The 13914-nt window shown below is 37.7% G+C and overlaps 2 protein-coding genes across 2 annotated transcripts; both read right to left on the bottom strand.

Annotated features, from left to right (window-relative positions):
• Positions 1–770: 770 nt before the first annotated feature.
• LOC133848143 (farnesol dehydrogenase) lies at positions 771–2407 on the bottom strand. The gene is made up of 2 exons (XM_062283568.1): positions 1752–2407; positions 771–997 (listed from the first exon to the last, which is right to left on the bottom strand). The coding sequence occupies exons 1-2, from the start codon at positions 2325–2327 to the stop codon at positions 830–832; spliced, it is 744 nt and encodes a 247-aa protein (XP_062139552.1). The 5' UTR covers positions 2328–2407; the 3' UTR covers positions 771–829.
• Positions 2408–3125: 718 nt separating this feature from the next.
• Positions 3126–4215, bottom strand: LOC133847920 (farnesol dehydrogenase). Its single transcript, XM_062283220.1, has 2 exons — positions 3598–4215; positions 3126–3540 (listed from the first exon to the last, which is right to left on the bottom strand). The coding sequence occupies exons 1-2, from the start codon at positions 4171–4173 to the stop codon at positions 3373–3375; spliced, it is 744 nt and encodes a 247-aa protein (XP_062139204.1). The 5' UTR covers positions 4174–4215; the 3' UTR covers positions 3126–3372.
• Positions 4216–13914: the final 9699 nt, after the last annotated feature.

The raw sequence follows: 13914 nt of genomic DNA, 5'->3' as shown, positions 1-13914 counted from the left end.
GTCAATAGAAAAGACCAAAACCAAAACTACTTATAATAAAGCTAAATATGGCTACAAAATTTTGAATAATAATTAAAATAAAATGATCTTATCAAACCACTTTAAGTAGCACACTAATCTTCAAATTCCAATGCAATGATCAAAATGGCTTCAATATATAATATGTTTATAAAAATAACAAGAATAAATAAAGCTCAACTTAAAACGACTAAAAGATATTTAGTAATAATTCAATTAAAATTATATATTTAAAAATTCAAAATTGAACTAAATTCATGGCTTAAGCAGAAGAAGAAATTTTCAAATATTGCTGTTGAGTTGCGCCAACTGTTCTCAGCGTGTGGCATGCGGCAGCAGTCAGCAGCTTCTTTGCATAAAAGTGCCAGAGCTGTTGCAGCATCTTTGTCAGTCTGCAGTGCACAAGTATACAAGTGTGTGTGTGTGTGTGTGTGTGCGAGTGTGTGTGTGTGGCTTTGACTATATTACATTTCATGTCAAATGCGCACGCTTTCAATATTGACAGACGCTGCAGCAGCAGCATCAGCAGCAACGGCATCTGGAAGCAAGAGGAGCACGGAAACGGATGCGGACGCCACCTGTTCCGGGTCCGGGATCGCTTCGGGGCGGTTGCAACTACTGCGACGCGACGGCATGTCAAGCTAATGTTAACTTATTTTCGTATTTTGGCATGCCTGGCAGCTATGCCGGAAGTGCCCCCAACCCCAACACCAAAGCCCAACTCCCCCTTGCTTTGCAAAAGAATAAAAATAAGAACACAATTTTCTTAGTAGTTGAGACTGAGACCACGCCCGCATTTAATAGAGGCTACTTAGAACGGCTCGCCAATGGGCTTGATGGTCAGCTGATGCACTTGGACATGCGGTGGGGTGCCAATCGCATACAAGATGCCCGCCGAAATGTCTTCGGGCTGCAGCATGGGCAGCGCATTGTAGCCACCGGGCAGAATCTCGGTATTGGTGACGCCAGGACTGATGCTCTAAAAAGGAAAAGAATAACGAGTAAAGTGTGCTCGACTGAGAGATACCCGCTAGCCATTTTTAATAAAAGCAAAGCAGTGCGGTATTTTTCTTAAAATATACTAAACAATATACTGTAAATAAAACTTAAATATACTTAATGCTATAGTTTGTATATTGATATATTGATATCGCGGTATCATTCGAAAATATACAGAATAATATACCGCAAAATCCGAAAATATACCAACATTTTTAATAAAATCAAAGCAGTGCGGTATTTTTCTTAAAATATACTAAACAATATACGGTAAATAAAACTTAAATATACTTAATGCTATAGTTTGTATATTGATACATTGATATTGCGGTATCATTCGAAAATATACAGAATAATATACCGCAAAATCCGAAAATATACCAATGACCACATTTGGTATACACCATAGAGGTCAAACTATACCGGATTATCAGCCATATCAGCAAAAAGCCGATAGTAGTAGTCGTTACTTGCAATAAAGAAGTATTTCTTAAATGACTTCTACGACGGACGGACAGACGGACGGACGGACAGACGGACATGGCAAGATCGTTTCGGCTGTTGACGCTGGTCAAAAATATAGATACTTTATGGGGTCGGAGATGCTTTCTTCTGCCTGCTAAATACGTTTTCTTGCGGCACAAAGTGATAATAACCTTCTACCTTATGGATAGCGGGTATAATAGAGGATATAAACTGATTCTCTCTCTCTCCCAATCACAATCCCAACTCACCGTCACTTTGATCTGCGTCTTGAAACCGTTGAGCTCCTGTCGCATCACCTCGAGCAACGCGCTGATGCCATGCTTCGTTATCGGATACATGTTGAGGCACTGCAGTTCATCGCCTGGCGGATTGATGATATGATGTCCGGTCAGGCTGTTGATGAGCACCACATGACCGCCCACCTCACGCTGTTGCATCGAACGAAAGGCGCGCTGCGTGCAGTAGATGACGCCCATCAGATTCACCTGCATCACATGCTGCAGCTGTTCCACCTCCATGGTCAGCAATTGGCCAGAGTAGAGCAGCCCCGCGTTGTTCACCAGTATATCGATGCCGCCCAGCTGCGCTTCAATCCAATCGAAGGCGGCGGCCACTGACGCCTCCTCGCCCACATCACATTTGATGGCATGCAGTCGGGATTGCAGCTCCTCCGGCAGCTGTTCACGCAGCGCTTCGATGCGTTCAACGCGACGTGCGAGTCCGACGACCACGAGTCCGGCACGCACCAGATCCTTGGCCACGGCAGCGCCAATCCCTGAGCTGGCGCCCGTAACAACAGCCACGCGATCCTGCCAACGTTCCATGCTTGAAGTTCACTTGGATTTTCGAGAGTTGTCAACGGGAGCGTTGTGTTTTTGCAACTGCGTGTTGTGCGCAAAGTTTTGCGCCATTTTATTACTTATCGAGTTGCCCCCTTTCTCCGCCTGCAACTTTTCAGAATTTTTGAGCAGTTTTCACAACTTGCGGCGAACTGAATAATTAAGCGAGCAAACTTGGCACTCAATTCGCCACTTGCTCATTGAGGCAATTAGACAGTCTTCTTTTTCTTTCTTTCTTGTTGATCAATATTTGGTGTGTTTATTTTGGGTCAAAGGGCCGCCTCTTTCCGTTCCTCTTTCTCGTTTCCCTCTCTATCAAGCGGGGTCTCGCCACATGTCAATTTCACTCATTCATTCACTTCTCGAGGTCAGCCAAAGTTCGCACACAATTTCTATTTTTACTTTTATTTTGATGTTACACTGCGCATAACGATCATCGCTTTTAATACAACATCATTTCTATTAATTTATTGCTTTTCAAAACAAATAAATTCATTTCAACTAAATGCTGCGAGTGTTCTTTCTTTTATAATGACAAGTTGTTGACTGCGAGTATTTAGTTGTTTAAATATTTGTATACTGGCTAACCATAGCGTAGAAAAGTATTATAACTTTGTGGTCTGTTAAGTAATCTGTGGTATATTTTGAATGTAGTACTACATCATATAGCTCTCGGTATATTTAAGCACTGTGGTTTATCAATTTAAAATTTTAATATTTTAACTGACGAAATTTAAGTAATAAAGCAAAAATGTTATTGTGATAATTTATTTTGGAAAAGAGAGTTTTAGTTTTATAATTGATATAATATTAACATAGAAAAGCAAATTGTGCAAATAAAATATTGTAATTCTAGATGCAAATGCTTTACTTTAAACCTTTTAATTAATGCGTTTCTTTTCTTTTTAGGCTGTAAAGCAAACATACAAAGATTGCGTTAATTTATGTTTTGGTTTTGAAATTGATTAAATGTTGATATTATTTAACTTTTCTACAACTGCAAAGGCAACATATAATTTGAAATGGGTGATTAAAATGGCTCGCCCATTGGCTTGAGCGTTACTTCATGGACCTGGACATGCGGCGGTGTGGCCAGAGCGTACATGATTGCATTGGCCACATCCTCTGGCTGCAGCATGGGCAATCGCTTGTAAGCCTGCGGCACCAACTCCGTATCCACCAGACCCGGACTAATGCTCTGCGTTGGAATGAAATTCGACTACTAGTCGTATACTTGATATTGCAAACAACTTACCGTAACCTTAATCTGTGTCTTGAAATCACGAAACTCCTGACGGAACAGCTCAGTCATGGCAGTCAGAGCATGCTTCGTAGCGGGATACATGTTCAGCTCTTGGAAGCTGCCGGGCAACGGATTAAAGAGATAATGACCCACAATGCTGTTGATCAACACCACATGACCTGGCGCATTGCGTTCTCTGAGCGATTTGAAGGCGCGTTGAGTGCAGTAGACAACGCCCATGACATTGGTCTGCAGCACCTGCTGCACAGTGTCCAGGGACATGTTCACCAGCTGTCCACCAGATAATTTGCCCGCATTGTTGATCAATATATCAGCGCCACCCAATTCCGATTCGATCCAATCGAAAGCGGCATTTACGGACTGCAAGTCAGTGACATCGCATTGACGAATATGCAGATGCTGCCGCTGCTCTTCGGCCAGCTGTTGACGCACTTGCTCCAGCCGATCCAGGCGACGGGCCAAGGCCACAACGCGAACGCCCGAGGCAATCAGTTGGCCGGTGAGCACAGCTCCAATTCCTGAACTGGCGCCAGTCACCACAGCGATACGATTCCGCCAACGTTCCATGTCCAACAGCTTCGATACGAATGCAACTGCAGCTGCTTGCCACAGCAAAATGTTAACGAGATCGTTTCTCCATCTCAGTCGCAGTCGCAGTCGCAGTCGAAGTATCTACGTAAGTAGTCTGTGGTTGCCCCCATCCAGCGATCGCATCGATTGTCAATCTTCTCGGATTACCGAGCATTCGCAACAGTTGCGTAAGCTTCTTTACCAGTATTGTGAGCTTTAAGCTTTTTAATTGCACTGCACTGCGATGAGATTGTATGAAAAGTGATAAAAGTAAATGTACATTTCTAATAAGCAATTTATCTTTTTTATTAGTTAGTGTATGTTCTTTAGTAATGAATTACTTGTGCAATGAAATTCAATCATTTTATGCATTCAATCATATGAAATCAAATATTAAATACTAAACTAAAATATAGTGCAAAGAGAGTGAGTTTGAAATTATTGTAGCAATCCAATAATAAATAAATTTTTTTATTTATTTCCTGTGTATTACCAAGTTCAGCTTCGAAGCACTTCAAACTAAATTTAAGTTGAAATTTTTTAGCTTATAAATTGTATTACATCTTCTTATACATATGATAATTAATCTTTCATGCCGCCCGAATTAAATTTCGAGATTTTAAAAAATGGATAAAGTTGTGTTAAAAACAATATGAATACTACTAGACGACAATTTGACAATACCAAAATGTAGGCTATAGAACAAATGATTAAGCTAAATATGGAAAGAGGAATAAATCAAAAATAAAAAAATATTCAACAATTAACTTCGACTCAGATGTTTTTTATGTAACAACACTTTTACCTGTAGGAAAGAGTGGGCAACATTCATTCTGGTTATTCAGCATATTAAACTCATCGAATCAAGTTTCAATATTAAATTTAAAGGATAACCTCTGAATTAAATGAATTTACTTACATCAATGTATTCTACTGAGATGCTTATACTAAATAAATCAAATAAAAAATTAGAATAATAATAATAATAATTTATTAAATTCCCTATGAAGTAACAGCTTTAAACTTTATAACATATTACATTGATATTGATTCATTTTTCAATTTCTGTGAGCACTACTTTCTGTTGTAATAACAACTACTAAAATTACATTAAATATTTGATTTAATCATACAACTTGTCTCAATCAAATAATGACAAGTGTTAAGCCACTGTCATTGCATTAAATGAGAGCCACTCAAGTCGATGACTGTGGGATGCGAATGTCGATGGCGATGTCGATGGCGATAGGGGAATGATATTCAATATTTAATGCAGTAAATAGGTTATATGAGTAAGTGCGTCGACGCTTTATACAAATTTAATTATGACCACAACAGAATGGCAAAATCCAAAGTCAACAGCACTCATATATCTTTTATGTGCAAATCGTAGTTCAACAGCCTGCGGGGTGTTTAAGTAAAAAGTAAAACAGATGGGTCGCTTTTGCTTTTGCTTTTGCTGTTCGATTTCTATTTAATGGCTTAATGTAAATTCTATGAAGAGACTTCGTTTTACAACATACGGCAGAAGGAGAGAGAGTGTGGAGTTTGGGGCGGGGAAAACAACTTTGTCACAGCTGCAAAAAAAGCAAGCATAGCATCAAAATGAAAAACAAAAGCTCAACAGCTGCAGAAAAAAAGTTTTCGTTTGAAATATAAATAAAAATCAATTTGAGGCGCATTTCAGAGGCGCTGAAACTCAAATACGAGAAAAAGAAGGAAAAAAAAATGCAGAGAGACCTTGCGTTGCTTGCGTTGAAATGCCTTCAATCAAATGCCGGCAATAGTTAGCTAATGTTAAGCACCTACTTCACTTCACTTTGCTTTCTTTCTGCTTTGCTTTGCTTGTGTCCTTAACTGATGCCTGAGCACACGTGCTATTTGCACACGTGTTTATGGAAATTGAGAAACGTATTTCAAGTTGAGCGTTAGCTCAAAGCGCCGTTTGTTTGCATTCCTTCCTTCGATAAAAAAAAAAAAAAAAAACAAAAAAACATAGAAAGACTAGAAGAAAAATGTGCATGAAAATTTTACTGATTACGTATTTGCCAAAGCGAAAAGCAAAGAGCAGAAAATACCAAAAAAAAAATAGCCTGACAAGTGGCCTATCTTAGGCCAAGAAAAAACTTTTCGGGCCAAATGGGCAAACATGTGTCTATTAGCCGCATTAGACGCACGGCTAGACGCATCTTCTTGGCCACTTTTCTTGGCTCTCTCTCTCTCTCTCTTTCTCATCTGCATAACATAAGTTATGCTTTGTTGACAGTGGTCATATCATAGTTTAATATATGTGTACATATGTCTCCCACATAAAGATACATAAGTATCTTCGTATGTCTCTATAAATTTGCAGCTACATCTGCACATGCAAATTCCAGGAGCTACAAATAATAAAGTATACAGAGCAATGTAACGCTGTTTGGGCAGTGCAAGATTAGCTGAGAGATGATGAAAGATACAGATTGAGAAAATTTGACTGGGAATCAAAGTTCTAAGCTCGTTTGCCTCTTATGTTGTATTTAGTTTGAGTTGTTTTCAAATTTAATGAAGTACTTGAGAAGACAATACGACACATTTGTCCTATACGGTGCGTATACGCAACATTGTTATTGCAATTATTGGTCGATATATTTCAATTTATCCTTCTTATTAGTTTAATTTACTACACCTTAATATGAATTATTGAATAATTCACAATGCAACAAATTGTTTACATCTTATATTTGTTTTTATATTATAATATTATTGACAAATTCTGGAGACGAAAATAATGCAATTCTGATACGTTTAAGTCTGGAAATTGAAGTGTTCTATTAAAATTGCATACTAAATCCTTCCCGGACCCACGTTGCGTATACCTAATATTGTCATTAGAATAAAATTATGTTGATCGATATATTTAAATTGCCACTTTTCACTTGTATCTATATTTTAGGTTTCATCTAATGTTTCCTTTTTAGAATCTTATAATTTACAAACTTATGAATATATTTGAAATTGAAATTATTTGAAATTCTAACTAATTAAATTTTGAAGTCGCCGCAAGTCTGATTATTTAAGTCTTAGTTTAGACAGCAAATATATTAACTTTAAGATTACAAAAAGTGTATTTTGAATGCGACTTGCCTGAAAAGGTTATTTCGTTATTTTCTTGTTTGATTGGGCATTGCATATACAAATTTTAACGCTGGGCGAGAATGGAAGGAAAAGTGGCAAGATGGCAACTGGTAAGTGGTAAGTGGTAAGTGGCAAGTGGCAGTGGCAGCTTGAAGATGGCAGCTGGTAACAGCTGCTGCTGCTGCTGTTGCTGCTGGCCATAATTCAAATTTGCAGTTTTCTATGCTAATTCGTGTGATATTGCACAGAAGATGCCGCTGCTGCTCAGACGACAACGAGCGAGAATAGCGAGCAGACCCAAAGAAGAATCCTTCTGTCGCTCCACGAAAGAATGCTACAAATTATGCAGCAAATGCAGCATGTGTGTGTGAGTGTGTGTGTGTGTGTGTGTGTGTGTGTATGTGTGGGTGTTAGGGCAACATGGCAAGCGAGCGAAGCTGTAAAGGAACACGCGCCATTTGCATTTGGCATGACCCTTGAAGGCGTCAAACGCAGCGTTCTTTATGGGGCATGTTGTCAATGTTTGCAAATGCGTCTCGTCCCTTCCTCCCCTCCTTGGCATTGCATAATTATGCACGCATCTGGCCAAAGTCGTTGTCGAAGTCGAACTCAAGTCGCGTCGAGTCGAGTCGAGTCGGGGTCAGATCCGCAGCCGCTTTACTCTGCCTCGGGCCATTTGGTCGCTTTATGCGGGGATTTTATGGCCAGGTGGCCAGAAAGAGAAAGCGAATTGTGAGTGTGGATGTGGGAGTGGGAGTGGGAGTGGCAAGTCCGGAATCACTTCCCATTGTTATGGCGGCCATAAAAATCGGTAAATCGCATCATGAGTGCTCCACACATTGTTGCGCATAAACTGAAACCAAGGCACGAGACTTTGTTGCCAATCGCTATACTCCATTTACCTTTAACCATCCCCCACCTCCACCTCCACCTCCACCTCCCGCTCTCTCATCGTTTAGATTTGCAAATGTTGACAATGTTCCCGCAGCGTAAACAGCACAGCTCACAGATTGCAGGACACACGGGAGACAGGAGAAAGGATATTGGAGACAGCAGACGGAAGACAGCGGACGGAAGACAGCAAACAGGAGACAGGAGACGAGAGATGGCGCACAGGAAGCCACATGATTGATTCGAATTTAATGCGCAATGGAATTTATTTTTCTGTCTTGCCAGTAATTAGATTTAGTCCGTTGCCAACTGTGGAACAGGAATTCGCATGGCATCGCATCGTATTTTTTTTTTTTTTGCATTTCGCCTTTCCAAAATCAGTTTATGATAGCTGCTTCCGCTGACGCAATTGGCAACGTTTCAAACACAACTATTTCGCCTGTTTAATCTGGAATAGTTATGTCAAACAGTCGCACAACAATCGCAAACATAACTTGACCAGCAATATTAAAGAATTTATTTAAGTATTCGACTACTTGGGGTCTCTTTATGTACTATCATTTTATTCTGCGTTTTATTATAAGTAATCACCACTTTATAATTAATTGATTGGACTAAAATAGGAGTACATAAAGTAACAAATGAAATTGAAAAGTAATGCAAAGAAGAATAAAGTCTTCAATATAATATTATAATTTGAAATCAGAGCAAGTTTCGCATAAACTTTATTTGCAATTAATTATTTTATATGCGATCGATACACACACGTGAACATCGAGCAAGTTGCAACATTTTTGTGAAGCTCTTCTCCATGGCCACGCCCACTTAACTCAATCGCCCACACAAATATCTTGGTCCGCCAGACAGACGCTCACACATCTAAATTTTTGTAATAACTTTTCACACTTTTTCACTGCAGCTTCCGCTGTCGACTTATTGCAATTCTCAACTCAACTGTTGAGTAACTGTTGAGTAAAGTTTTCCACACAGTGAGCTGGATAATCTCAGTGTAGCTCTGGTTCTGCACCACAATCACTTAGCACTTCCGCTTTCACTAATATCTTGGTCCGCCGCCTAATTTAACACACACCTAGAATATGAAACACGTACTCTCAAATTTTTGCCAATGACTTTTTGAGCCACACACTTCAATTAACTAACTACATCAATGCATTGCAATGTCTTTCAGTTCTACAAAACTGATTAGTAAGAGTCACAACTGTTTAGCAACTGTTGATCATAGCAAGCACCATCTAAGCAATCTTTGTGAAGCTCGTCTGCCTGACCACGCCTATTTAGCAAGTCCGCTTTCACTATTATCACGGTCCCACGCCTAGTGAAACACATGCACATGCATTTGGCATAGATAAACAAAAATTTTTGGCAAGCCAATTTTTCGAACGTTTTTACCATGTGATTAGCTGCAGTGTAATGACATTATGCTCAACTGTTGCACAACAGCTCATCAAAAGTACCCTAAACAAGCTTGGCAATCTTTGTGAAGCTCACCAGCTCGGCCACGCCCATTTAGCACCTCCGCCTTCACAATTATTTCGGTCCGCGGCCTAGTCAAACCTACTTTCAAGCCTTTGGTTCACATTAGGACAAATTTTTGGCAATGACTTTTTCAGTCACATACTCAAATAAGCTATCGACAGCTTCTTTGTCTATGTAAGGTAATGTCTGGCTGTATTTCTGCACAAATGCTTAGCAATAGTCACAACAGTTGTGTAACAGTTGATTAGAATCACCTTCAGCACTTTCTTAACATTCTTAGTGAAGCTCACCAGCTCGGCCACGCCCATTTAGCACCTCCGCTTTGGCAATTATCTCGATCCGCCGCCTAGTCAAAGACACACACAGCATATGACACACATACTCACAAATTTTTGGCAGTGCCATTTTTCATACTCGACTCACCTACCAGCTTGATCTAAGAATGCTTTGCAAATATATTTCACTTCAGCACAACTGTTTAGTAAGAGCCCAATCTTTTGGGTAACAGTTGATCGTAACTTAACTTTAGCAAGCTTGGTAATCTTTATAAAGCTCTGCTGCTAGACCACACCCACTTAATATCATTGCTTTCACAATTGTTTCGGTCCGCCCCCTAGCCTAACAAACACGTTTACATTTGGTACACATTAACTAAAATTTTTGGCAACTACTTTTTCAGACTCTTGGGCGTATCTAGTCTCAAAAATGATTACCAGTTAATAATCTATGTGTTGTCATGGTTCTTTATTGCTATACTTGCTTAAATACGTAATACATAGAATGAAGGTATACAAAAAAGTTAATTACTCTATGTCTTGAAGCTATATTCTCTGCATTGACTGAAATTGACTGAAATCGAAATCGGTTTACCTCGAAGCAAAATTTGAAGAAAATAAAAATGTTCAGCAGTACTATAATATTTAATAAACGATATAACGATCCGTAAATCAATATTCAAGCTAATTGAAGTCTATAAGAGTGATTTTAATAAAATCATTTGGGTTAAAATGTTGAAGTTGAAAATACCAATTTGTCCAGTTCTCTTGTTTCCTTGTACATACATATATAAATAAAATAAATAAATAGAAAAAGCATAAATACGATAACAAATGTTATAAATAAATTTATAAAGTAAACATTTACGTCATTTGAGATTGAATATATTTTGGAATTAGTAAATAAATACAACTGTAAATAAAACTCATCCATATACTCCATGTTTAATTCATTTAAATGAATTATACTAACAATTTAAGAGGAAATGTTTACAGGCAAATCTTAAACGTATTTAATGCACACTCACACCTTTCAAAATACTATAGTATGTTATTTCCCTCCGATTGCAATTGATTGTGCTGTGCGTGTGTGATACTGACTGAGTAGTTGTTGCTGCTGGCTATGAGGCAACAGCAGCAGCAACAACACTGAGTGGCACATGTGTGTGTGTGTGTGTGTTTAGCCTTCTGGCATGTGTCAGTCCATCTTTGGCAAATTATTACTATATGATTTTCGCAGATGTCAAAAATCGCTTGCGAGTATTTGTAAACACATCTTCATTTTCATCAATTTTGTGTGTGTTTCTGAGAGCTTCCCTCTGTTTCGATTTCTATTTGTTTGGCGGCGACAGCACAGCTTGTGTCATTTATTCAACACATTTATTGATTCGATCGTGACTTGTTCTAAGCGCACGTAGATTGAGTTGCCTTCGACCACACACACACACACACACATAGGCAACTGACAGCCATAAGCTTCACTCTCTTCATCAGCAAAAGCAGTAAACATTCGCTAGCCTAGATTGAGCCTTTGAGGCATTTTCTTGGGGAGCTAAACACAGTTATGGCCGAGGCTTCATAAAACACAAATTTCATCCTGGCCGTTGCGCAAATCTTTGCTGTTGGCCAACAACATTTGACAGCCGCTGCCTGCCAGTTTTTGCCTGACAGCGAAATTTCCAGCACGTGCTTGAAGTCGCGTAGTTCTTCTTGCAACTCCATTCAAATTGTGATTGACAAGCTCGAAAACTCGAACTAAGTTCATGAGAGTTCAACATGATTTCGCAGAAAACAAATAATTTCAAAAATTCATTTAATTGCAGCAAAAGTTTTCTAAAAATATCCATTTCAATAAAGAAGTGCATTTGGTTAAATTATAACGAAGCGAAGTTCGTTGAGCAACTGTGAAAAGGAAAAGTTTGTTGTTGAGTAATATCACTCATACGCCGGGTAGTTCATTTGTTGAATACGCCAGATTAAGAGTATTATATGTTATATTGTAGTATTTTTGTTGAGCGAAGAGTTAAGTGCCCGCTGCAGCCAACAAACAAGGCCAACATAAATGATTAGCATGCAAGTCAGACAAAGATAGAGGGAAGGATGAGAGAGAGAGAGAAAGAAAAGGGAGAACAATGCGCCAGGCACGTCACATGGACAAGTTAAAGTTATGTGGTTAGGACATGCACTTGAGAGTCAAAGCCATTGGCAGTGAGGTCACAGCTCGAGACGAGATGTTTAGATCTAAAGTTGGAGCATAATATTTTACGAGGATTTTGAGTGGTAAATCTCTGCACATGTGCACTGATTGCAGACGACGAGACGAAGGAGTCGAAAGAGAAGGAGAGAGAAAAGAAACTTGGGGCCAACCGCATGATAAATGGCTTAAAGTGAACACCGAAAACTGCAACTACAAAGCCACCATACACTTGGCTTTAGTAATAAGAAAAAAACGTGAGCGTGTTGAATTTTTACTTGTTCAATATTTATTTTCATCATTTGACTAGTTAATTTCCATCATAATGGGAGGGGGATTTTTCATTTTCATTTTCATTTTCAATTTCCATTTTGTTGTCTATGTTTCTTGTTTAATCATTTTGTTGTATTTAGTTCATCAGATAATACCATGTATATGCATATGTATATTTATAATGTATAACATGTGAAAATTATCATTCAGGAATTAGCTCTCCACCATCATCATTATGTTTGTTGTTGTTGTTGTTTTTTGGGGGGTTGTCATTATCTTCCATTTCCTTTTATTGCACTTTATTGTACATAGAATACATATCATATCAGTATATCTGTATATTTATATATATATATATATCTGTATATTTGTATATATTAATTTTTAAACGTAGGTAAATAAAGAATAACATACAATACATAAATGAGAAATTTCACATTGTTTTTTGTTTTTTTTTTCTTTTCTTGTTGCTAATGCAATAATTCCTAGGGGTTTACAATATACATCATACATATATGAGGGGAGGGGGCAGGGGAAGGAGAGGGGCATTTGTTCTTGTTAATATATGTATATATAAATATCTATTCATATACATGTATATAAATATATGTATGCATATGTATATGTATGTATTTTGTAAGATAGCATGTGATCAAATATGTCCATTGAGAGTCGTTTTCCAAAATCGTAGGCGTTTAAGTATTATGTTTATGTAAGTAGTATTTTCTTAGTATTTTGTGTAAAACAACAAAATGAAGCAACAGATATTTCAAAAAGGGGGGGCAGGATATTGAATTAAGTAGAAGTGGAAATGAATAATAAAGTACATCATACATATGTAAATACGAGTATGTATATTCGTTAAACACTAAATTAACAAATCTATTATGCAATTTTTGCTATTAAACTCAATTTATTTATCAATATATGCGCATGTATAGGTTGTCTTTCCATTTTTTGTATATTTTTATTTAATCATTATCGCTTTTTTTTTTTGTTTTTGTTTTTGTTTTTCTTTGGTTTTCCATTTATGCTTCAATAAATACTTGTATGTAGTATGTATGTAGTTTGCTTTATAAACTTTTTTTTTATGTTTTGCTTGATTTAACAAAGATGCGATTCATTTTTCACTATTCATTTAGGTTACGTTTTGTTTTTGGTTTTTCTTTTTTAATTTGTAGTTTTTTTGTTTTTTTTTTGCTTTTTGGTTTTTTATTTTCTTTTGTTTTTCTTTTGAATAAATATGTAATTTAGTTTGATTCACAACAATAACATTTTGAATATGCATTTCCGTATTTGCTTCAAGTTAAATGTAAATTGAATTTATTTATAATTTGAAATCAATGTCTCAATAAAGCTTAGTTTTATTTTTAGTGTGTGTTTAACTCTTGATTTTTATATACTTTGCTGTGGGCGATGGGCAAAAACGACGATGATCGTGATGATCCGCTGCGAAACGGAACGGAAACGGAAACGGAAACAGCTGCCAGC

Source organism: Drosophila sulfurigaster, chromosome X (assembly GCF_023558435.1).
Source record: "Drosophila sulfurigaster albostrigata strain 15112-1811.04 chromosome X, ASM2355843v2, whole genome shotgun sequence".
NCBI classification, from domain to species: domain Eukaryota; kingdom Metazoa; phylum Arthropoda; class Insecta; order Diptera; family Drosophilidae; genus Drosophila; species Drosophila sulfurigaster.
This window is presented reverse-complemented; position numbering and strand designations above follow the sequence as displayed.

What these genes read in the sequence shown, in the direction of transcription:
- LOC133847920 (XM_062283220.1), bottom strand. Translation starts at nt 4,173, where the DNA reads ATGGAACGTTGGCGGAATCGTATCGCTGTGGTGACTGGCGCCAGTTCA. An exon ending in AGACACAGATTAAGGTTACG is followed by an intron (nt 3,541 to 3,597) that starts GTAAGTTGTTTG and finishes ATTCCAACGCAG; the next exon opens with AGCATTAGTCCGGGTCTGGT.
- LOC133848143 (XM_062283568.1), bottom strand. Translation starts at nt 2,327, where the DNA reads ATGGAACGTTGGCAGGATCGCGTGGCTGTTGTTACGGGCGCCAGCTCA. An exon ending in AGACGCAGATCAAAGTGACG is followed by an intron (nt 998 to 1,751) that starts GTGAGTTGGGAT and finishes TTTCCTTTTTAG; the next exon opens with AGCATCAGTCCTGGCGTCAC.